The 26,609-nt window shown below is 41.3% G+C and overlaps 1 protein-coding gene across 2 annotated transcripts in view; it reads right to left on the reverse strand.

Moving 5' to 3' along the window:
• LOC127580696 (sushi, von Willebrand factor type A, EGF and pentraxin domain-containing protein 1-like) overlaps nucleotides 1-26,609 on the reverse strand; it is a 61,424-nt gene that overhangs the window by 25,198 nt on the left and 9,617 nt on the right. For both annotated transcript variants that reach the window (XM_052034455.1, XM_052034454.1), the window contains exons 6-10: nucleotides 25,774-25,959; nucleotides 12,371-12,559; nucleotides 11,813-11,906; nucleotides 9,495-9,568; nucleotides 7,272-7,457 (exon numbers count right to left, since the gene is read on the reverse strand). In XM_052034455.1, the coding sequence (XP_051890415.1) occupies nucleotides 7,272-7,457; nucleotides 9,495-9,568; nucleotides 11,813-11,906; nucleotides 12,371-12,559; nucleotides 25,774-25,959 (729 nt within the window). The remainder of the gene's footprint in view (nucleotides 1-7,271; nucleotides 7,458-9,494; nucleotides 9,569-11,812; nucleotides 11,907-12,370; nucleotides 12,560-25,773; nucleotides 25,960-26,609) is intronic.

Consider the following 26,609-nt stretch of genomic DNA (forward strand, 5'->3'; position numbering starts at 1 on the left):
CACAGCTTCCAGGCACATCCTCCCACCTTTGTCTCTAATCGGTCCTACCTTTACTCTCATCATCCTTCTGCTCTTCACATAAATGAAAAAAGCCTTGGGATTTTCCTTAACCCTACTCGCCAAGGCCTTTTCATGTCCCCTTCTTGCTCTCCTCAGCCCCTTCTTAAGTTCCTTCCTTACTACCTTATATTTCTCATGAGCCCTATCTGATCCTTGCTGCCTTCACTTTATGTATGCTGCCTTCTTCCTCCAAACTAATTGTTCCACCTCTCGGTTCCTTCACCCTGCCATTCTTTCTCTGTCTCACCGGGACAAATTTATCCCTAACATCCTGCAAGAGATCCCTGAACAACGACCACATCCCCATAATACATTTCCTTCAAAAATGTCATCCCAATTTACTCTCGCAAGTCCTAACCTTATAGCTTCATAATTTGCCCTTCCCCAATTAAATATCTTCCCGTCCTCTCGGCTCCTATCCTTTTCCATGACAATGCTAAAGGTTAGGGAGCGGTGGTCACTATCTCCCAAATGCTCACCCACCGAGAGATCTGTCACCTGACCTGGTTCATTACCTAATACTAGATCTAATATGGCATTCCCTCTAATCGGCCTGTCAACATACCGTGACAGGAATCCGTCCTGGGCATGCTTAACAAACTCTGCCCCGTCTAAACCTTTAGTACTAAGCAGGTGCCAATCAATATTTGGGAAGTTGAAGTCTCCCATGATAACAACCCTATTATTCTTGTACCTTTCCAAAATCTGCCTCCTAATCTGCACCTCAGTATCCCTGCTTAGTACCTGGGGACCTATAGAATAGAGAAACTGCTCCTTTTTTGTTCCTAACTTCCACCCATACTGACTCTAGAGAGGATCCTTCTACATTATCCACCTTTTCTGCAGCTGTAATAGTATCCCTGATCAGTAACGCCACCCATCCTCCTCTTCTCCCCCCCCCTCCCTGTCCCTTCTAAAACACTGAAATCCAGGAATATTCAATATCCATTCCTGCCCTGGTGACAGCCAAGTCTCTGCATGAGCCACAATATCATACTCCCATGTACTTATCCAAGCTCTCAGTTCATCACCCTTATTCCTGATACTTCTTGCATTTAAGTAAATGCACTTTAGCCCATCCACCTTACTACTTTTATAGCCTGTACTCTGCTTCTCCTTCCTCAAAGCCTCTCTACCTGTTAGATCTGACTTTTCCCCATCCTCTTCTTCCTCTGACCTACCCCTGTGGTTCCCGTCCCCCTCGCAAACTAGTTTAAACCCTCCCGAACCACCCTAGCAAACCTGGCTGCAAGGATATTTGTCCCCCTCGGGTTCAGGTGTAACCCGTTCTCTCTGTACAGGTCCCACCTTCCCCAGAAGAGATCCCAATGACCCAAAAATCTAAACCTTCCCTCCTGCACCAACTCCTCAGCCACGCATTTATCTGCCATCTCCTCCTATTCTTACCTTCACTATCACATGGCACTGGCAGCAATCCTGAGATTGCTGCCCTTGAGGTAACAATGTCACAACTCTGATACTCAGTGCCCTGACTGACGAAGGCCAGTGCGCTAAATGCCTTTTTCACCATCCTGTCTACCTGTGACGCCACTTTCAATGAACTATGCACTTGTACTCCTGGGTCCCTCTGTTCCATTACACTCCCTTCTGCCCGACCATTCATAGTACAAGTCCTACCATTCATAGTACAAGATCCACATTATGGTGGGTCTTGTCTCTGTGTACCGTTTACAGGCCAACTATGAAAAACTGGATAAGTGGGAATGTTTCCCTATCCCCCATATTTCCAGATGGGAAAAGCAATAACACCGACAGCATATTACAACCCTGATAAGTGCTACCCTTTCCACTGATGCCTGATCTACTGGGTGTTTCCAGCATTTTCTAGTTTTATTTCAGATTTCAAGCATTTGCAGTTAATATTTCTGATTGGCTCCACATCCTAAACCAGTCAGAACCATATGAAACAGTAACACATTCTTACCTGGGAAACAGATCAGACTGAAGATGAGTGGGAAACCCTTCGTGATAACAAGGGCACATTGGAAAGTGAAGCTACTTGTAATGGCCAACAGACTGCCAGAGGGAAAACCCAACCAGACACTGACAAGCTTTAAACAGTGAACATTAGGCTCTATACTGAATGTTTAGAGAAGCCCATTAGCAGGGACAGGATCACAAATCAGCCTTGGGAAAACGAAAGCTCAAGGGTTACTGTGATTCAAATCAAGGCATTACAGAAATATCAAATACAGTAAAATGCTAAACATTTGTAATCTGATTGTTTGGGGATCTGGGGTTGGGGAGGGGGAGGGTGTGGAGAGCAGCAGCTGGGAGGTCTGGTGTGGAGTTTGACATCTTATATTTTGATAAGAAAAAGAGAGACCATACATGACATGGAACACAGAAAGCAAAAGGATAGTGTGAGAAGATCAGGGAGCAGTAATTCAGGATGAGAGACATAACAAAAACAATTAGGCACTAGGGTTACTACAAGCAGGGGTTTAACATTAAGTAGAAAGTCGGGGCAAATTTGGTTGGGTCACACTGGAATAATGTCCTGTCCTGGTTGCCATATCACTAGAAGGGTGCACTAGGATTGAGGAAAGATTCAACGAGCTGGGCCTCCTATCCATTAGCCGAGTAACAATCTAATCTAATATTAGATTATTTCAGAATATTAGATATTAGATCAGGAAAGGATTTGAACAGTATGCACAGTAAGAGCCAAATCTCAGACCATCAATACAAGCAGTCACCAAAAGGAAAATGAAAGGTGAGTATGTGGAGTTTGCAACCACAGGGAGTAAATGACTGTTGATCCAGATTAAAAGTGAGGAGAAAGCAGTAAATCATGCTGAGTTAGATGGAGGATGAGGACTTTGGGGTGGGGGAAACTCGATTGCATCCCAAACGCAGTATGGACTTGTTTTGTTTGTGTGGCAAGTTCTGTGACTGAAGATCAATTGTGCTGCCTTCTTGTAAAGAAACAGCAGCTCTTGGAAGATTCTGTAACTGCCAGTTCTCTAGACTCATCTGTTGCTTCTTTTCCCACTTCAATTACTTGTGACGTACCCTCAACATTTATTTTATCTTTGTCCACACCTTAAGTTATAAATTTGATCTCAGTCGTCCCTGATGACTCTAAAGTCACCTACCACTTAAATTCTCCATCCTACTCCTGTTCTGGACTGATCATGGCCTCCTGCAGTGTTTCAATAAAGATCAAGGAACAGAAATTTATCTTGGTACAATGGAGCCTTCAGGACTCAAATCTGAATTCAACAAATTCAGATTAGTCACTCTAGCCTTGTATCTCCCTTCCAACATTTGGTCACTTTTTCCCCCCTTTCTCTTAGTAAAGGGTGAAAGATTAACGCTTGGTTCGTGCTCCACAGTTGCTGCCTGACCAGATGGATATTTCCAGCATTTGATTATTTCAGATTTACGTAGAAACAGAAAAACTAGAGCACAATTCAGGCCCTTCGGCCCACAAAGCTGTGCCGAGAATGTTCCTACCCTAGAAATTACTAGGCTTACCCATAGCCCTCTATTTTTCTCAGCTTCATGTACCTATCCAACAGTCTCTTAAAAGACCCTATCGTATCAGCCTCCACCACCGTTTCCGGCAGCCCATTCCACGCACTCACCACTCTGAGTAAAAAACTTAACCCTGACATCTCCTCTATATCTACTCCCCAGCACCTTAAACCTATGTCCTCTTGTGGCCATTTCAGCCCTGTGGAAAAGCCCCTGACTATCTACCCGATCAATACCTCTCATCATCTTATACACCTCTATCAGGTCCCCCCTCATCCTCCGTCTCTCCAAAGAGAAAAGGCCAAGTTCCCTCAACCTACTTTCATAAGGCATGCTCTGCATTCCAGGAAGCATCCTAGTAAATATCCTCTGCACCCTTTCTATGGCTTCCACATCCTTCCTGTAATGAGGTGACCAGAGCTGAGCACAGTACTCCAAGTGGGGTCTGACCAGGGACCTATATAGCTGCAACAATACCTCTCAGCTCCTAAATTCAATTCCCCGATTGATGAAGGACAATACACCATATGCCTTCTTAACCACAGAGTCAACCTGTGCAGCCAGTTTGAGCGTCCTATGGACTCGGACCCCAAGACCCCAAGACCCCTCTGATCCTCCACACTGCCAAGAGTCCTACCATTAAGACTATACTCTGCCATCATATTTGACCTACCAAAATGAACCACTTCACATTTATCTGGGTTGAACGGCATCTGCCACTTCTCAGCCCAACTTTGCATTCTATCTATGTCCCTCTGTAACCTCTGACAGCCCTCCAAACTATCCACAACACCCCCAACCTTCGTGTCATCCGCAAACTTACTAACCCACCCCCCCACTTCCTCATCCAGGTCGTTTATAAAAATCACAAAGAGCAAGGGTCCCAGTACAGATCCCTGAGGTACACCACTGGTCACCGACCTCCACACATAATACAACCCCTCAACAACCACCCTTTGCCTTCTGTGGGCCAGCTAGTTCTGGATCCACACTGCAATGCCCCCCTGGTTCCCATGCCTCCCTACTTTCTCAATAAGCCTCGCATGGGGTACCTTATCAAACGCTTTGCTGAAATCCATATACGCTACATCTACTGCTCTCCCTTCATCGATGTGTTTAGTCACATCCTCAAAAAATTCAGTCAGGCTCGTAAGGCAGGACCTGCCCTTGACAAAGCCATGCTGACTATTCCTAATCATATTACACCTCTCCAAATGTTCATAAATCCTGCCTCTCAGGATCTTCTCCATTAGCTTACCAACCACTGAGGTAAGACTCACTGGTCTATAGTTTCCTGGGCTATCCCTACTCCCTTTCTTGAACAAGGGAACAACATCCGCAACCCTCCAATCTTCCGGAACCTCTCCCGTCTCCATCGATGATGCAAAGATCATTGTCAAGAGGCTCCGCAATCTCTTCCCTCGCCTCCCACAGCAGTCTGGGGTACATCTCATCCGGTCCCGGTGACTTATCCAACTTGATGCTTTCCAAAAGTTTCAGCACCTCCTCTTTCCTAATATCTACATGCTCAAGCTTTTCAGCCCGCTGCAAGTCCCCATTACGATCCCCCAGATCTTTTTCCGTCGTGAATACTGACGTAAGGTATTCATTAAGTACCTCCGTTATTTCTTCCGGATCCACACACACTTTCCCACTGCTGCGTTTGATAGGCCCTATTCTTTCACACCTTATCCTTTTGCTCTTCACATGCTTGTAGCATGCCTTGGGGTTTTCCTTAATCCTGCCCGCCAAGGCCTTCTCATGCCCCCTTCTGGCTCTCCTAATCTCCTTCTTAAGCTCCTTCATATTAGCCTTATACTCTTCCAGATCTCTTAACATTACCTAGCTCTCTGTACCTTTTGTAAGCTCTTCTTTTCCTTTTGACTAGATTTATTATAGCCTTTATACACCACGGTTCCGGTATCCTCTCATGACTCCCCTGTCTCATTGGAACATGCCTATGCAGAACTCCACACAAATACCCCCTGAATATTTGCCACATTTCTTCCGTACTTTTCCCTGAGAACATCTGTTCCCAATCTAATCTTCCAATTTCCTGCCTGAGAGCCTCATAATTCCCTTTACTCCAACTAAACGCCTTTCTAGTCTGTCTGTTCCTATCTCTCTCCAGTGCTAATGTAAGGGAGATAGAATTATGATCACTATCACCAAAATGTTCACCCACTGAGAGATCTGACAACTGACCAGGTTCATTTCCCAATACCAAATCAAGCACAGCCTCTCCTCTTGTAGGCCTATCTACATACTGTGTCAAGAATCCTTCCTGAACACACCTAACAAACAATCGATGTTTGGGAAATTAAAATTCCCCATCACAACAACTCTGTTATTCTCACACCTTTCTAGGATCTGCTTCCCTATCTGCTCCTCAATATTCCTGTTACTATTGGGCAGCCTATAAAAAACACCCCATAAAGTAATTGACCCCTTCCTGTTCCTAACAGAGACTCCGTAGACAGTCCCTCCACGACGTCCACCTTTTCCGCAGCCGTGACACTATCTCTGATCAACAGCACCACTCCTCCACCTCTTTTACCTCCCTCCCTGTCCTTTCTGAAACATCTAAAACCCAGCACTTGAAGCAACCATTCCAGTCCTGGAGCCATCCAAGTCTCCGTAACGGCCACAAAATCGTAGCTCCAAGTATTGATCCACGCTCTAAGCTCATCCGCTTTGTTCACAATGCATTAAAATAGACACATCTCAAACCTGTCTGAGCACATCCCTTCTCTATCACCTGCCTATCATACCTACTACTAGCTTTCTCTATCTGAGAACCAGTGTCTCTCCAGTTCGGATCCCACCCTCCAACAATTCTAGTTTAAACCCTCCCCAGAAGCCTTAGCAAACCTCCCCACCAGGATATTGGTCCCCCAGGAGTCAAGTGCAACCCATCCTCTTTGAACAGGTCATACCTGCCCCAAAAGAGGCCCCAATGATCCAGAAATCTGAATCCCTGCTCCTTACTCCAATCCCTCAGCCATGCATTTAACCTCCTCCTCATTCTGTTCCAATACCCACTGTCACTTAGCACAGGCAGTAACCCGGGATTTACTACCTTTGAGGTCCTGCTTCTCAACTTCCTACCTAATTCCCTATAGTCTTTTATCAGGACCTCATTCCTTTCCTTCAATTTACATCGTTTGTGTTTTGTTTTGAAATCATTTGATCTCATCTGCATTCTACTCAATCAAATCCCCTCCCTGTTGCCCTTCCCCACCAGCCCAACCCTTTCATTTGTAGCCAAATTTAACTCCACCTTTTCCAATTCGGATGAAATCATCGACCTGAAATGCTGGCCTTACCCTCTCAGATGCCTCCCGAGTTGCTGAGCATTTGCTGCGTTCCATGTTTATTTCAAATCTCTAATATTTCTAATATATTAGACAAATTTCTAAAATTTCTAATAGTATTTTATTTTCAAAAAACAAACAGCAGCTTGTACCAGCATCTGCAGTCCTTTGTTTCTCCAGCTTGGAGAAAGACTTGCTTTGAGGGATTAGATTTAAACAAACCAAAGGAAGAGCACTGTTTTAGGATGTGCGAGAAACATGCTCATTTCAACCACTGAAAAATCATCATACAATTCCACCAAGGATGCAGAACTGACTGCCCACAGAAGTACAAATCTAAAATGCTGAATATGTTGAAAATGGTAATTAAAACCGACTTTGTTCTTCGTTCTGTACCTTTGCACACTGGGTAGGGATTACTCCATTTTCCAGTATATTCACAAATGAGCTTGCGCTCACCGATCAGCGAATAGTCACCAACACACGTAAACTCAGCCACCATTCCATATTCCCAGAACTCTCCACTGGGTGGGGATGGTGATCTTCCATTCTCAATGGGCGGAATGTCAGGACATTTAACAGCTGGAAACAGATACATTTTGGTTAATGTCCAGAATAGACTGTCACATCAAAGCTTTAACTTCACAGTTAAAATCAATCCAGCTCAGTAAGAGCTCACCAGCAAACTATCATAACGCAGCACGACAGAACACAGACAAATCTCCTCTCCACCATTCAACCAACGACGACCAAGTCCGTCCATCTTTCACAATCTAGGCACACACTCTGACCCTAGACCAACTGATCTCCAAAGAGAGGTGAAAGACACATTCTGGGAAAACTCTTTTCGGGTCAACCCAGGTGATCATCCTGACCCCGAATTCCCTTAATCTCTACCAATCTTTTCTACAGCCAGGAGAGCTCAAACTTGAGTTAGAATCCACTCCATCAGATGGCAACTGGTCCAATGATTCACAAAACCCAGGGAAAAGAAAGCCACCAACATCCATTGCCCAACTGCAAAACCCCAGCAAAGACCTATTTACAGCAGGGCAAATGTCTGGTGGCAGTGGGCAGCAGCAAGAGGGGAATGCATCATTATTTAGCATTTGGTTTACTCAGCTCAACCTGTTTCAAGGAGTTTCTATTATATTCCAGTCCTTAGTATTCCAACAGAAACTGGAAGAGAATTCCAAGACTTTCACCCTGCAATGGAGGAATAATATCAGTATGTCTGGGTATAACTGGTAGGCAACTTAAAGGAAGACTTATCTCAATGCACTTTTGCATTCCTGTCCAAAAGGGTCAAACCATGAATGACTACCAACTGATGGCTGTAACACAAACGCTGGACAATACTGCAGGTGATTGGAAGAAAAGTAGCAGAACCCTTGCTACTTTAGTTTAAGAAAACCCAGGAGTTCAGTCCAATTCCCAGCCATCAAATTAAACAGGAGATTAGGAACAGTTCTGGGTAAAACTGTCCTGGCGGGAGAAAAGATTTGTAGAGAGCAAGGAAATTCAGGGCCAGGGTGATCACCTGTGTCATTGGCTGCCTTGTACTTAACGAGGAAATCTAAGGTACTGCACCATTTCAGGAAGCAGAGAACAAGCACAAGAATGCCTTGTTGGCTGACAGCAAAGGGAGAGAGGGACAAGAAATTTTATCCCAACAAGTGCAAGGTGATGCATTTTGGGAGGTCAATAGGGGTAGGACATGTGAAGTAAATGGTAGGGTACTAAGGAATATTGATGAACAGAGAGACTTAGGAGTCCAAGTCCATAGTTCACTGAAAGTGGCTGCATAAGTTGAGAGGGTACTGAGAGAGACGTGTGTGCTTGCTTCCAAAGGTCAAGGCATAGAATTCTAAGAGTTGGGACCTTCTGCTGTAACTTTACAAAACATGGGTTAGGCCACACTTGGGGTACTGTGTGCAGTCTGGTCACCACACTGTAGGAAGGATGTGGACACTGCAGAGAGAGTGCAGAGGCCATTCACCAGAACTATGAAGCAATTATTTATAAATAGCAAAGACTTATAACACAATTAGAGGACTTTTCCCTATCAGATGAATTAAATGAAAAATTTCAACCTTCTCTTCATATTCGTTCCTACTCCTGGTCATAATTTGTACGTTTCTGCTCTTACACAATCTTCATTTCTTCTCTTTCCTATCGCAACCACTACCCTGCAGGTCTCAGCAAATATCGCAACCACTACCCTGCAGGTCGCAGCAAATATCACTAGCCATGTTCTCAACCCCTCCCTTCCTCCACCTGTCACCCACCAGAGAAGCAGCATTTGCAACCAGCACTGCTCCTCACTGGGTCCTGCAGCTCATGCCTTGGCAGCCAGCACCACCACAGAATGCTGCCTTCCCTGCCAGGCTCCCAAAGAGACACCAGAGAGCAATGAAAGGGCAGAAAGAACATTTAATGAATCAAAAACCAGAGTAAAGACACTATAAAGGGAAATAACAACAAGAGTAGAAACTGAGAAATAAAGGAAGCCAGTGAAAGGACACAGAGCATTCCAGAGAAAATCTAAGAGTAGAAATGAAAGCAGTAATAATAGAGAAGGCAACAAAAACAGTCAGCTGGCTAACAGCCTCAACTCACCTTCACACGTTGGGACCTGACCACTCCAACCACCAGCCTCACACAGTCGGTAATTCCTACCCACCATCTGGTACCTAAGGCAACAAAATAAAAATTCATCCCACAGAATCGCACTTAAAAAGTTGAGGCAAAGTAATCAGGAAGAGATTTCAAAGTAATGCAATATAATTGCTAAATTAGTGCAGGACTTTAAAAAGAGAGAAATGTGCAGCTGCTTTGCCAGATGGAAAAAACATTAAAAATCAGGGAACTGCAATATTGCCACACAAGGTCAGTGCCAGTACTTCTCCTCGCGTGGGGAAAATACTGCCATCAATTAGATGCTAACTTTTCACTCAAATTTTAAGAGACCACGTGACATGCCTAATTCACATTAGGAATGAAGAGATTAATATCCTCGTCTGAATTTAACAACCAACTTCCTGACGGTAACCAATCCCTCAGTAGCCATCTCAGATGTCAGGGAGTGCAAACGGAGACACCCACACTGAGGGGCACTGCTGCATCTGAGCACAGGATTTCCTTCATTCATTTCTCGAATATAAGCGACTCTGGAAGGTCAGCATTTATTGCTCTTCTCTAACTGCCTTTGAGAAGGTCCTTCTGGTGAAGCTGTTCTCACAGCAGTGTTAGAAGGGGAGTTCCAGGATTTGGGCCCAACACTGAATGAGTCAGTGTCATACAGCACGGAAACAGGCCCTTCGGCCCAACCGGTCCATGCTGACCAAGATTCCCACCTAAGCTAGTCCCATTTGCCTGCATTTGGCCCATATCCCTCTAAGCCTTTCCTATCCATGTAGCTGTCTAAGTACCTTTTAAATGTTGTTAACGTACCTGCCTCAACCACCTCCTCTGGCAGCTCATTCCATATATGGACCACCTTCTGGGTGAAATAGTTAGCATGATTAAAGACCCACCCAACCCAGACATTCTTTCCCATCAAGCAGAAGATACAAAAGCCTGAGAGCACGTACTACCAGGCTCAAGGACAGCTTTTATCCTGCTGTTATAAGACTTTTGAATGGTTTCCTGGTACGATAAGATGGAGTCCTGACCTCACAATGTATCTCGTTATGGCCTAGCACCTTATTGTCTACCTGCACTGCAGTTTCTCTGTAACTGTGACACTTTATTCTGCATTACTGTTGTTTTTACCCTGTACTACCTCAATGCACTGTGTAATGAATTAATCTATGAACAGTATCCAAGACAAGTTTTTCTATGCACCTCGGTACAAGTGACAATTTACCAACTTGCCACAGGATACCTAACCTCTGACGTGCTCCTGCAACTATAGTACTTAAGCGCCAGGTCCAACAGAGTTTCTGATTATTGATGCTGGGACTGTGAATAATGGTGATAATACCATTGAATGTCAAGGGTCAGGGGTTAGACCCTTTCTGGAGATGGAGTGCATGTTGCCGCTCCTGCTTGAATATTATCTGTCATGCCGTACACAGGCCACGCCAGGAGTACTGTGTACAGTTTTAGTCACCCTGTTACAGGAAAAACATGGTTAAAATGCATAGAGTGCAGAGAAGATTTATGAGGATGTCGCCAGGACTCCAGGGCCTGAGTTATAGGGAGAGGTTGGCCAGGCTGGGTCTTTATTCCTTGGAACATATGAGAATGAGGGGCAACCTCATAGAAGTGTTTAAAATTATGAAAAGCATAGAGAAGGTGAATGGTAACAGTCTTTTCCCCAGCGTAGGGGAGTCAAAAAGGGACAACCTTTCTCATGCAGAGTGTGGTGAGTATATGGAACAAGGTGCCAGAGGAAGTTGGTGAGGCAGGTACAACAGTGTCATTTAAGAAGCACTTGGACAGGTACAGGTTGGGAGGGATATGGGTCGAAAACAGAAAATTGGGACTAGCTTGGTGGACAACGTGGTCGGCATGGACTGGTTGGGCTGAAGGGCCTGTTTCCATGCTGTATTGCCCTATGACAGATCAAAATGACCCAATGGGAGGTCCATCCAGTCCCCTTTCATCCTCCTATGACCAGCTGAACTTGTTCTCACACACAAGGATAAACTGACAAGCCAATGTCAGCCCACATTGAATGGGCATGCTACACATCATTTTTCAGTTCTGTGGAACTTCCCAAGACCGAGAGGGGATTGGAAGATTACTGCAAATCTTTTTTGAAAGACCAGTTCCACTTCCTTTAGCAACCTAGGAGCATCCCAGCCACACCTGCTGACTTGTTGAAGCATAACTGCGACCACCTCCTCTTCTGATGGTGGTAAGGAACATTGTTGCAGCAGTTTGAAATTAAATCAAACACAACTCTTTTAACCACGTACGTGAATACTCACCCTGTATCACAATAAAATATAACTTTACTTCCAAAAGTATTAGCACCCTCGTAGTGCCCATTCAGAATTTCCCCTGGACTTCCACAACTCTTTGCTATATGAAAAAGGGAAAAGGTAGTGATGTTACAACTCCTTTCCAACACAATTCACAGAAATGTAAGCTCACCAATCAACTGGTACACTTTTTTTACATTATTCTCAATACAATTTATTTTCAAAGTTCTGGGCAAGCAAGTGAATTCATTCAAGACATTAAACATAACAGAACATTCCAGTGACATCTTACCCATCATTAAATTTTAATCATGACATTTCTGGTCATAGAATGAGTTCCTCCAAAATTTCAATTAGCCCTTTCTCAATAATGATTAAAGCTCAGATTAGCAGATTTTCATTCATCTTTCCAACAGGTACAGGAGCACACTTGAGAATAAGGATGTGCGTCAAGAATCTCCTCACGCCTGTGAACCACACTTCAACTAACTAATTTCTCTGCCGGTGGGGTGGGGACTGGGAAGTGATGCAGGGTGGGGAATGAGAAAGTTATTGAGTACTTACGTTGACACGTGGCTTGTAATCGTTCCCAAACACCTCTGTTACAAGTAATATACCGGCGGCTTAATTCAGTAAAAGAGAAGCCTGGGTTACATCTGTAAGTGACCTTGGATCCACTTTCAAATGTTTTCTGTGAAATAAACTCATCTTCTAGTGAGCCATTTTCCAAAATTGGTGGCTTGTTACAATCACCTTATAAAAAAAAGATTAGCCCTTTTAATTTGCAACATCCAGATCAATCAGCACAGTAGATTCATGCCTGGAGAAGGCTCTGTTAAGATGATGGTATTGTCCTTGCATCGAGCTCAATGTTCTTTGGCATCATTTTGCTTGGCCACCCCAAATACAGACACACAAAATCAAATTAAACATGAATACAAGTAAGGAAACAAATAACAGTTTTCACTCTGCAAACTCCCACAGGTCCAAAGGGTACTCCTGAGGGAGAGGGGTTAAAAGGCCTCACAATGCAATACAGGTTGACAAGGTTGACACTTGCCTTCATCAGACAGGCAGAGTACTGGAGTCATGTTACAGCTGTAGAAGATGTAGGAGAGACAGCACCTGGAATATTGTGTGCAGTTTAGGTCACAATACTATAAGGAGGATGTGATTAAGAGAGAGAGGGTGAAGAAAAGATTCACAAGGATGTTGCTAGGACTGGAGAGGTTGAGTGATAAGATGAGACTGGGTAGACTGGGACTTTTCTCTGCAGGAGGTTGAGGGTTGATGTTATAAAGGTTTATAAAATTATGTGGGTCATAGAAAAGATGGATTGTCAGTCTTTTTCCTGGTTCTGAGAGTCTAAAACTAGAGGGCATAGGTTTAAGGTGAGAGGGGAAAGATTTAAAGGGGATCTAAGTGGCAAGTTTTTCACACAAAAGGTGGTGAGTATACGGAATGAGCTGCCAGAGGAAGTGGTAGAGGTCATTTTCAAGACATTTGGACAGGTAAAATGTAAATTGGTTTATTACTGTCACGTACCAATGTACAGTGAAAAAATTGTCTTGCATACTGTTCAAATGGCCATATCCCTGCTAAACCTTTGGTCAGCATGGATGAGTTGGGCCAAAGGGCCTGCTACTGTGCTGTGTAACTGACATTCTGGAGTAAAGCTGCATTAAAGGATGCAGTACATTTATTTTAACAGACCATGATTGCCAGATGCCAGGAAGCAAGTGTGGATCCCATGACATATGCAAGAAAGGCACACTGAAGTGGATACAACACAAGGGCACTCAAAAAACTCATGCTTTTCAGTCCGAGAATTGAGTGGCCAGGAGCCCAGTAACACTGGAATGGGCAATTCTGCCTGATCTGCTGGGCTTTTCCTGCATATTCCAGTGTTGTTTTCTTACCGTGCTTTCTGTGTTCTCCCTCTATTTACACCTCCTCCTGACAGATCAGATGCCATTAACAAGCCCCGACTACCTCTGCCAACACCAATCTGTATCATCCCTATCCTCTTGGTCTCCAACATATCAAACATATTGCTTTTGTTCTCTCCACACTTCCACTTTTGCTGCCCTTTAAAAAAAGTCCATTTTCTAACTTTTTGGAATTCTGCTGAAAGGTCATTGAACTGAAACACTGTCTCTCCACAGATGCTGCTCAACTTACTGAGTATTTGCAGCATTTTCTACTATCATCTTTCCTTTTGAATTGTTCCTCCTTGGTTATCTACCGCTAATAGAATCAGAATTATTAGTAAGGTGCATCAGAGAGGGAGAGGACTCAGAACATAGAACATTACAGCACAGTACAGGCCCTTCGGCCCACAAGGTTGTGCCGACATTTTATCCTGCTCTAAGATAGATCTAACCATTCTCTCCCACATAACACTCCACAGATCCAATGGATCTGCCACCACCACCTCTGCAGCAGTGCATTCCACACACCCACCACTCTATGTAAAAACTTACCCCTGACATTCCCCCCCATACCTTCCTCCAATCAAACAAGGTCCTTGAGGATTATAAAGAAGCTAGCGAAGAACAAAGAAGGGAATTAGGAGAGCCAGGAGGGGCCATGAAAAGTCCTTGCAAGCAGGATTTAAGAGAATCTCAAGCAATTCTACACCTATATTAAGAGCAAGAGGAGAACTAGGGAGAGGGTAGGACCACTCAAGGATAAAGGAGGAAACATGTACTTGGAGGTGGAGGATGTGGGAGAGGTCCTAAATGAGTACCTTGCATCGGTATTTACCAAGGAGAAGGAAATGGAGGATAGTGAGTTCAGTGTAGAGCGTGCTAATGTGCTCGGGCATTTTGAGATTAAGAGGTAGTGTTGGGTCTCTTGGAGAACATTGATGTCTGCAGGGCCTTATGGGATATACCCCAGGTTATTGAGAGAGGCAAGAGATGAGATTGTTGGGGCCTTGACCAAGATCTTCACGTCCTCTTTAGCTACAGGTGAGATCCTGGAGGACTGGTGAGTAGCTGATGTTGTTCAAGAAGGGAAATACGGATAATCCTGGTAACTATAGACTGGTAAGTCTCACATTAGAAGGGAAGCTATTGCAACGATTCTTAGGGATAGGATTTAGAAGCATTTGGAGAGCCAAGGCTTAATTAGGGACAGTCAGCAAGGCTTTGTGTGGGGCAAGTCTTGTCTTACTAACATGACTGAGTTTTTTTAAAAAAGGTGACTGATGAAGTAGAGCTGCAAATGTTGTCTGCACGGATTTTAGGAAGGCATTTGACAAGGGCCCTCATCCAGAAGATTAGGATGCATGGGATCCACGGTGACTTGGCCATGTGGATTCAGAACTGACATGCTCATAGAAGACAGAGGGCAATGGGACTTATTCTGGCTAGAGGTCTGTGACTAGTGGTGTTCCACAGGGATCCATACTGGGCCATCTGCTGTTTGTGATATATACAAATGACCAGAATGAAAACGTAGATGGGTGGGTTAGTAAGTCTGCAGACGATACAATGATTTGTGGCGTTGTGGATAGTGTAGAAGATTGCCAAAGGACATAGTGTGATATAGATCAGTTGCAGATATGGGGCAGAGAAATAGCCAATGGAGTTAACCCAGCCAAATGTGAGGTTTTACACCTTGGGAGATCAAATGTAAAGGGACGGTACATAATTACTGGCAGGATCTTAACAGTGTTGATATACAGAGGGATCTTGGGGTCCAAGTCCATTGCTCTCTGAAAGTGGCTGCACAGGTTGATAGGGTGGGAAATGCTGCGTACGGCACGCTTGCCTTTACTAGTTGAGGCATTCAGTTCAAGAGTCAGGAAGTTATGTTGCAGCTGTATAAAACTCTGATTAGGCTGCATCGGGAGTACTGCATTCAATTCTGATCGCCCCATTACAGGAAGGATGTGGAGGCTTTGGAGGGGGTACAGAAGAGGTTTACCAGGAATGCTGCCTGGATTAGAGGGCGTGTGCTATAAGGAGAGGTTGGGTTATTTTCTCTGGAGCAGCAGAGGCTGAGTGAAGAACTGACAGAAATTTATAAAGATTATGAGTGGGCATAGATAGAGCAGACAGCCAGTATCTTTTTCCCCAGAGCTGAAAGGTCAAATACTAGAGGGCATGCATTTAAGGTGAGAGGGGGCAAGTTCAAAGGAGATGTGCGGGGCAAGTTTTTTTTTGAAAACACAGTAGGGTAACTGGAATGCACTGCCAGGGCTGATGGTGGAGGCAGATACAATGGAAGCATTTAAGAGGCTCTTAGATAGGCACAGAATATGCAGAGAATGGAGAGATACGAACCATGTACAGGCAGAAGGGATTAGTTTAGAAGGCTGTTATTTATTAGTTTAAGTAGTTCAGCACAACATCATGGAATGAAGGGCCTGTTCCTATGCTGTACTGTTCTATGTTCTGATTAGAAATTATTCATTAGGGACTCCCTTGGTGGTGCTAGATGGAGTAGGTTGCATCTTGGCACTACTCCACTCACTTGCTAACTTTTTGTTCACCACCCCCTTAATATCTATGCTAAAGTTTTAACAAGACTTTTATAATACTTTTATAAGATTGGATTTTTAATTTTAACTGGCGGAAATGAACACCAGAGCTAAAGGTGCAGCTGAAAGCAAGGGGAATGGAGATCCTCAACTTACTTTGGAAGCTATTTCTAAACTCCTGGATAAAAAACTTGATCAGAAATTTTCCACTTTGGAAACGCTGTTAAAGGAGATTGAAGACAGACTAACAACCCTTAAACAGGAAAATGTTAAACAACAGAAATTAATTGCTGAACTGGATGAAGCTGGCAAAGAGAGAGATCATAGACTGAGCTCATTGGAAAAGGATTTAACTTCGACTAACCAAATACTGGAACAGAAAAGACAGAAGATTATTGATTTAGAAAGTCGAAGTCGGAGGAACAATTTGCGGATCATTGGCCTTCGTGAAGATGCCGAAACTGGTAATCCTATTAAATTCTTTTCCAAACTTCTGATGGATGCGTTTGGCTCTGAAGTTTTCTCTGTATGTCCCATACTTGATCGTGCTCACTGAGCGTTAAGACCAAAACCTTTGGCAGAGCAAACACCACGGAAGTAATATTGAGATTCCACTTACGTGAGTACTAAAGAGCATTTGATTCGAATTGCTCGTCGTCAAGGAATGATCCAATACAAAGATTGGAAGTTTCGTCTGGTTGAAGATTACAGTCCAGAAGTTATGAAAGAGAGATTGCGTTATAATCCGATTATGTCGCGGCTCTATCAAGGGAAGTATCAACCTGCATTGCTGTTTCCAGCTCGTTTGAGGATTGTACTCCCTGACAAATCACGTAAATGGTTTAATTCCACGGATGAAGCTGAAGAATTTCTCAAAGATTAACTTTCGACTCCAGATGGATAATAAATGTGTTATTCTTTGATTTTTACACCTACTTGGTCTACAAGGTAATAACTAACTCACAGATTTGAACGTTTTAAGTCCGGAGATCTTTTCTGCCCTTTAACACTTTCATGTCTGGTTCTGGAACATGGATACTTATGTTTCTATTTTACAATTCTTTTTTTTCCCCTTTATTATTCTACTTTAATATTTTTAATTGTTTATTTTTGTAATAATTAAGAATCTGATTGGATGATTGCTTTTTTCTTCTGAAATAATGGTAAGATTGTATTTTTTTTAACTGGATAGAATTTTCTCAATAAGCCGTTTTGTCTCAATGTTTATATTTCTGAAATGTTTTTGGTACTTGTATCTCCAGGTTTTGACTACTGGTGGTGTTTTGCATTCCTTTTAACTTGGGAGATTTGCCACCAAAAGAGGTGGGGTTAAGGGATTTAGTAAGTAGCATTCTGGCTGTCTATTGGCCAGTTTTCAGGCTTTTGTGGGTGGGGGTGGGGCTGTTTTTAGTTTAGTTTTTTCCTTCTGGACTGATTTAAAACTACAAATATGTCTGAATTGTCGTCATATCCGGCTCCTCTTTGAACTCTTTTTCCTCTTCCTATTAATGAGTCTCCTGTGCAGCACGGTTAATCCTTTACACACTATATGCTTTAGTTTACTAAAATGGATAATATGATTAATTTTGTTTCATGGAATACGAATGGTTTAAATAATCCAATTAAGTGAAAGAAGATCTTTAAAAGTTTTTCATAGATTGAACACTCAGATTATTTTTGCTCAGGAGACTCATATTAGGATAGAGGATAATCAACGCTTTTTTAGATTTTGGAGGGGTCAACAGTTTCATTCTAATTCACAAGCGAAGGCGAAAGGAGTCTCTATTTTTATAGACTCCTCGATTTCATTTGTTCATCATGAAACAATTTCAGACCCAAATGGTAGATTTTTATTAATTACTGGCTTACTTCTTAACAAAAAAGTTGTTATGGTTCATGTTTATGCACCTCATGTGGATCATCCCGAGTTCTTTAAACATTTATTTGCATCTTTTCCTAATTTAAACGAATATACGTTGATTATGGGTGGAGATTTCAATTGTTGTTTAAACCCTTCGATGGACAGGTCTGCGTCGAATCAAGTACTTTGGAATCAAGAGCTTCCAAACAAATCTGCTGTTTTTATTAATTCCTTTTTAGTTGATTCTGGAATTTTAGAAGTTTGGAGATTTCTACACCCGTATGATAAAGAGTTTTCATTCTTTTCTCATGTTTATCACAACTACTCTAGAATTGATTACTTCTTTATCGACTCTCGATTAGCTCCATCTGTTATTGACTGTATGATGCAATTGCCGTTTCTGTTCATGTGCCATTGAACCTATCAATCAAATTACTGGACGTAGCCTCTGGTGCCAGACAATGGCGATTCAATTCTTCTCTACTTCAGGATTTAAACTTTGCTAATTTTATTAAAGAACAGATTTCCTTTTTCTTCTCAACTAATTCTATGGAAGAAATTTCCAGTGGGATATTATGGGATACCTTTAAAGCTTATATCCGTGGTCAAATTATTTCATACTCCGCTGGATTGAAGAAAAAACTAGTAATGAATTATGTATATTGGCTGATAAGATTAAGGAAATCAATAAAAAAATACTCTGTTGCTCCCAATTTGGAGCTTTATAAAAAGAGAATTGAACTTCAATTGCAACACAGTTTATTAACATCTCCAATTGAAAATCAACTACTCAAAACTAGGAGTCAGTTTTATATACATGGTGATAAATCTGGTAAATTATTGGCCAACCAACTGAAAGCTGCTTCAACTAAATGTCAGATTATTAAAGTTTGTAAACAAGATGGTAATTGGACGGTTGACCATGATCAAATTAATAAATCTTTTCAAGAATTTTATACTTCTTTATATCAATCAGAATTTCCCGAGGATTCTACATTAATGCATGAATTTTTAAGGAAATTGAAGATTCCGAAATTATCACTTAATGAACGTTTAATATTATTTGCACCCATTTCAGAGGAAGAAATACAGAAAGCAATTTCTTCAATGAATTCGGGTAAAACACCTGGTCCCGATGGGTATACAGTTGAATTTTTAAAATCTTTTTCTGATCTTCTTTCTCCTTGGTCAGGTAAAATTTTTAAAGATGCCCTATCAGTAGGTAAATTACCACAATCCTTTTATGAGGCATCTATCTGTTTAATTCTTAAAAAGGATAAAGATCCTACTGAATGTGCATCTTATAGACCTATCTCTTTATTGAATGTCAACTCCAAAATTTTTTCCAAAATATTGGCTTCTAGACTGGAAAAGGTACTTCCACAAATTATTTCTGACAACCAGACAGGATTTATTAAAAATCAGTATTTGCATTTTAATATTAGGTTAATGAATATTGTATATACCCCTTCATCTACAATTCCAGAATGTGTTATCTCGCTTGATGGCGAGAAGGCGTTTGATAGAGTCGAATGGGAATATTTATTTAACACACTTGAGAAATTTAATTTTAGCCCAAATTTTATATCCGCAATTAAACTGATATTATCATACACCTTTGGCTTCAATACTTACTAATAATCAGAGATCCCCTTTTTTCAGGCTTTTTAGAGGCACTAGACAAGGCTGTCTTTTATTATTTGATATTGCCTTGGAACCCCTGGCAATTGCCTTTTGGAACTCTTCTAACATATTTGGTATTACTTGTGGAAATGGGACACATAAGATATTACTATTTGCAGATGACCTGTTACTTTATATCTCTAGCCCTGAGAAATCCATTCCTGCAGCATTATCACTGCTTGCTCAGTTTAGTGCTTTTTCTGGTTATAGATTAAATCTTAATAAGAGTCAGCTTTTCTCATTAAATATGCAAGTCCCAATCTACAGGCAATTACCATTTAGATTAGTGACTGATTATTTTACTTATTTCGGTGTTAAAATTACCAAGAAGCATAAGGACTTATTCAAAATTAACTTTTTACCCATAATCGATCATGTTAAACAATTGCTTACTAAATGGTCCCCATTGTCTCTATCATTGATCAGTCGAATCAATGCGGTTAAGATGAATATTTTACCAAAATTTTTGTATTTATTCCAGGCAGTTCTAACCGTCATCTCAAAATCCTTTTTTGATACTACTGATTCTAAAATTCTTTCATATATATGGCAGAATAAAAACCCAAGGTTAAGTAAGAAATATTTACAGAAATTAAAAAAGGATAGCGGCATGGCTTTGCCTAACTTTAGATTACTACTGGGCAATTAATATTAGATAGTTAATTTTTTAAACACAAAATGTAGATGTAATTCAATGTCCCCAATGGGTGTATCTTGAGCATGAGTCTGTGCAAGGGTTTTCATTAGCTTCTATTTTAGGAGACTCGCTCCCTTTTGCACTTACTAAATTGAGTAAACAAATGATTAACCCAATAACTAAACATACAATATGAATATGGTTTCAATTTCGTAACTTTTTTGGATTGAATAAATTCATTTTATCAAGTCCTTATCTAATCCAATTTTTTCTTTCAACCATCCAGAATTGAGTTAGTTTTCTCTTTATGGAAAATGAAGGGAATAACATGCTTTTGTGATCTATTCATTGATAATAGCCTTTTGTCTTTTGAACAGTTGTCTAATAAATACAACTTGCCTAGATCACATTATTTTCGATATTTACAGATTAGAATTTTTAAAGTTATTTTACCTACTTTTCTAATACCACAAAATTGAAATTAGAAAAAATTTTAGCTTTTAATCCTTATCAGAAGGGCTTGATAGCAATAATTTATGATCTGATTATGAAAATACGTCTAGAGACACTTGATAAAATTAAGAATGAATGAGAAAGAGACCTCCAGATACTTTTACCTATAGAGACATGGAAGAAAATTCTCCAATTAGTTAATACATCTTTAATATGTGCTAGACACACTCTGATACAGTTTAAGGTGGTTCACAGGACTCATATGTCTAAGGATAAGTTAGCCCATTTTTATCACCATATAAACCTTATATGTGACAGCTGTAATTCGGAGGTGGCTTCCCTGACACACGTTTTGGTCCTGCCCTCTTTTGGAAAAATATTGGAAAAACATTTTTAATATTATTTCAATTGTATTGAATATTGATTTACTACGGAGATAGCAGACCGATGTAAGAAACAGAAAGTTGTAATAGTAGGGGATATTAACTTTCCACATATTGACTGGGACTCCCACACTGCGAAAGGGTTGGATGGCTTGGAATTTGTCAAATGTGTTCAGGAAAGTTTTTTAACTCAATATATAGAGGTACCAACGAGAGAGAATACAATACTTGATCTCCTAATAGGGAACCAGGCAGGTCAGGTGACAGAAGTATGTGTAGGTGAGCATTTTGGGTCCAGTGACCATAATGCAATTAGTTTCAAGATAATTATGGATAAGGATAGGCCTGGTCCTCGAGTGGAGGTTCTAAATTGGAGAAAGGCCAATTTTGTGGAAATGAGAAAGGATCTAGGTAGGGTGGATTGGGATAAGTTATTTTCTGGCAAGGACGTGCTCAGTAAATGGAAGGCCTTCAAAGACGAAATTTTGAGAGTGCAGAGTTTGTATGTTCCTGTCAGGATTAAAGGCAAAGGTAACAAGCATAGGGAACCTTGGTTTTCAAGGGATATTGGTGAGCTGGTTAAGAAAAAGAGAGAGGTGTATAGCAGGGATAGGCAACTCGGAACGGATGAGGTACTTGAAGAGTATAGGAAATGTAAGAAAATACTAAAAAAGGAAATCAGGAAGGAAAAAGAAGACATGAGGTTGCTTTGGCAGATAATGTGAAGGTAAACCCAAAGGGTTTCTACAGGTATATTAAGAGCAAAAGGATAGTCAGAGACAGAATTGGTCCCCTAGAAGATCAGAGTGGTCATATATCTGTGGAGCCTCAGGAGATGGGGGAGGTCTTAAACAGTTTTCTTACATCAGTATTTACTCAGGAAACTGGTATCGTGGATATGGAAGGAAGGGAAACAAGCTCTAGTGTCATGGAACATATAGAGATTAAAAAGGAGGTACTTGATGCTTTACAGCAATAAAGGTAGATAAATCCCCAGGGCCTGACAAGATATTTCCTCGGACCTTGAGAAAGACTAGAGTAAAAATTGCAGGGGCCCTGGCAGACATATTTAAAATGTCCTTAGCCACGGGTGCGGTGCCAGAGGACTGGAGGGTAGCTCATGTTGTTCCGTTGTTTAAGAAAGGCTCGAAGAGTAAACCAGGTAATTACAGGCCAGTGAGCCTGACATCAGTAGTGGGTAAATTATTGGAAGGTGTTCTGAGAGATAGGACATATAAGTATTGGACAGCCAAGGGTTGATTAAGGATAGTCAGCATGGCTTTGTGTGTGGTAGATCGTGCTTAACGAATCTTGTGGAGTTTTTTTTGAGGAGGTCACTAAGAAAACAGATGCAGGTAAGGCTGTGGATGTTGTCTACATGGACTTTAGTAAGGCCTTTAACAAGGTCCCACATGGGAGATTAGTTCAGAAGGTTCAGTCAATGGGTATCCATGGAAAGGTTGTAAACTGGATTCGAAATTGGCCGAGTGGGAGAAGACAGAGAGTGGTTGTGGATGGTTGTTTCTCAGATTGGAGGCCCATGACTAGTGGTGTGCCTCAGGGATCTGTGTTACGGCCATTGTTGTTTGTTGTATATATCAATGATCTAGACGATAATGTGGTAAATTGGATTAGTAAGTCTGCGGATGACACTAAGACTGGAGGTGTAGTGGACAGCGAGGAAGGCTTTCAAAGCTTGCAGAGGGATCTGGACCAAATGGAAAAATGGTCCAGAAAATGGCAGATGGAATTTAATGCAGACAAGTGTGAGGTGTTGCATTTTGGAAGGACAAATCAAGGGAGGACATACACAGTAAATGGTAGGGCACTGAGGAGTGCGGAGGAACAAAGGGATCTGGGAGTTCAGATACATAATTCCCTGAAAGTGGCGTCACAGGTAGACAGGGTTGTAAAAAAGGCTTTTGGTATTATGGCATTTATAAATCAAAGTATTGAGTATAGGAGTTGGAATGTTTTGGTGAGGTTGTATAAGTCATTGGTGAGACCAAATTTGGAATATTGTGTGCAGTTCTGGTCGCCGAACTACAGAAAGGATGTCAGTAAGATTGAAAGAGTACAGAGGAGATTTACAAGAATGTTGCTGGGTCTTCAGGAGTTGAGTTACAGGGAAAGACTGAGCATGTTAGGACTTTATTCCTTGGAGCAGAGAAGAATGAGGGGAGATATGATAGAGGTTTACAAAATGATGAGGGGCATAGACAAAGTTAATGCAAGTAGGCTCCTTCCACCTAGATTAGGAGAGATAAGTACGAGAGGACATGGCTTTAGGGTGAAAGGGGAAAAGTTTAGGGGGAACATTAGAGGGAACTTCTTCACTCAAAGAGTGGTGGGAGTGTGGAACGGGCTGCCATCTGATGTGGTAAATGCGGGCTCGCTCTTAACTTTTAAGAGTAAATTGGATAGATACATGGACGAGAGAGGTCTGGAGCGGTATGGGCTGGGGGCAGGTAAATGGGACTAGCAGAATAATGTTTCGGCACAGACTAGAAGGGCCAAATGGCCTGTTTTCTGTGCTGTAGTTTTCTATGGTTCTAACCTCATCCTATTACTGCAATTTTTGGGTTACCAATGATGGATTGGTAACTGTTTCAGCTTGTCGTATGATTGCATTTGTTACATTATGGCCAAGAGATCCATTCTATTTAAATGGCAGGACTCTATACCCCCTGCCACATTTCAATGGTTTTCTCAAACTATAACATGCTTAAACTTAGAAAAAATTAGGAGTGGTACCGTTGACCCTTTTCTCAAATTTGAGGAAATTTGAAGACCATTTATTCAGTATTTTCATATGATGTAAGTAGACCTTTTTCGAATCCCTTTCTATAATCTTCTATTTGAATATCGAGGAGCAGAGCTAACGACATAATAATGTCTTTTAACCGAAGAAATAACAGTCCAGCTTTTTTTTTAAGTTTTTGGTTTGCTTTTGTTTATTATTATTTTTTAATTTTGGGGTTCTCTTTTCATATAATCAAATTTCTTTTCAAATTCTTTTGTATCATGTTCACTTAGTGAGAGATTGGGAGGTTTAGATTATATATTTTACTCCGTGTTTGTATATGTCAACTGTTATTATTGTAATCCCGATCTCTTCGCATGGTGTGTATAATCACTATTGCTATGTGTACTAATTTAAAATTTAATAAAAAGATTGAAAAACAAAATTATTCATTGACAATTCTGAAATATTTCTTTAAAGTTCATCAAATTTGTCAGACGTGATCTAACTTTCAAAAATGTTTAACCTATCTGACAATTTCTTTGTTTCCTGTTGTTAACTGGAGACCGCCACACCTGCCTGAGTTGCCTTCTTCCAATTTACATATCGAGAGAAACTCTTACTGTTTGTTTTGATATTACACACAAATTTTCTCTCAAAATCAATTTTCTCCCTTCCTTTGAGCTTTTTAAGTCTTTCCTGCTGGATCTTCAAACTTCCCGGTCCTCTGTTCTACCACCAGCCCTTGCCACTGAGTAATGCCCTATATTTTAATTTATCCTCTTTGACCTGCTTTGTTAACTGGGATTAATTTATTATTCTCACTTGTACCAAGATCAGTGAAAAACTTGTCTTGCATATAGATCAATTCATTATACAGTGCATTGAGGTAGTGCAGGGTAAAACAACACAGAATGCAAAGTGTCACAGCTACAGAGTGTGTGCAGTGCAGGTAGACAATAAGGTGCAAGGTCATAACTAGGTAGATTTTGAGGTCCATTTTATCATACTAGGGAATCATTCAATAGCCTTATAACAGTGAGATAGAAGCTGTCCTTGAGCCTGGTGGTACGTGCTCTCTCAGACCTTTGCCCACTCATTTATCAACACCTCTTTATAGCCACAAGACTACAAGTAGGAACAGGAGTAAACCACTCAGTCCCTCGAACCTGCTCCCCATTCAATAGGAACTCCAGCTGTAAATGTGTCTACAGTACATCCACGCCGCATGGGAAATGGGGAACGTGTGTGCAAACCCATACAGGCGAGGGGGGCATGTGCAAACTCCAACTCTTAACAGCTTAATTTGTGAGCAAACTTTGCAATTATTCCTTCACTCCCTTCATCCAAAACATTTGTTATTTGTTAAAACTGGAGGTCCGAGCGAGACCCCTGAGACATATCACTGCTCACACCTTGGTCACTGAGCCGAAGCATCAACTATTCCCTTCTTCACACATGCCATTTGTATTTCCAGCATCTGCAGTTTTTTCACTTTCAATCTGCGTTTTTGTGATTGTAAACAAAAGCAATGACTGATCTCATTTTGAAATATAACCCATATTTCTTTTACTCTTAAATCACAAAAGTTTAATTTTTAAGAGTTTAAAGAAGTGAAGAGGAACAGCAAGTACATGGTCACCAAAACAATGTTTAAGCATACTTGCCTTTCAATTCAGATCCAATTCTATGCTCCAGCTTAGGAACTGTTTACTCACGTGGTTTGCAAGTGGGTGGCGGGTGTGAAAATTTGTTGTTCTCTCCACATACAATGACACTCTCGCCAACCATCTGATAACCTTCGTTACACTGGAAAGTGATTTTATCCTGATATTTATAAATAAGACTGGGTGGGGATATGATGCGGATGGTGTCTGGAAGACTGGAAAGCTGACAGTTTACATCTGAGAAAAGAATAAAGCATTTGTTGCTATTAGACACCCCAATGCATTCAAAAGCATTTGGATACATTTACAAGAAGTATGTTGTTTTAAACACTATGTTATAATTAATGCAAGTGTTTCTGCAGGAGTGCAATTAACAATTTGCTGTACATTATGAGATCTATAACATCGTTATGAGAGCATTAACTGAGCTGGTGGCACAAATGCTGACAGTAATGTACATCTATTACAAGCACATTTATTTTAATGGGTGACTCATAAGCTGAATAACTATTCAACAGCGTTAGAAGGGAAACTCAAATAATTAACAAAAGTAGCTGAGAGGAACCATACTGGATGTCCTAATCAGCATGGCCTCGTTTTATTTATATATCCATAAATTTAAAATGTGTTTTTTAAGATGGGTAGCGTTGAAATATCATAACTGACCATTTTTTCTAAATACTGTCTTTTAATTAGCAGATATGTGACTCCAAAGGGATCCTTAGTGAGAGGTGGCTTCTCATGAACCCCAGAATAAAGTGGACTTCCAGCGTAAAATCCAATGTATAAGCCTCCGTGAACATTTGGGGGGTTTAATTTTAGGAAAACACTTTCTTGCGTTTAAATACACTTCTCCCAAGGTCGGGATCGAACCTGCGTTGGATACC

This window comes from Pristis pectinata, chromosome 20 (assembly GCF_009764475.1).
Source record: "Pristis pectinata isolate sPriPec2 chromosome 20, sPriPec2.1.pri, whole genome shotgun sequence".
In the NCBI taxonomy this organism is placed as follows: Eukaryota; Metazoa; Chordata; class Chondrichthyes; order Rhinopristiformes; family Pristidae; genus Pristis; species Pristis pectinata.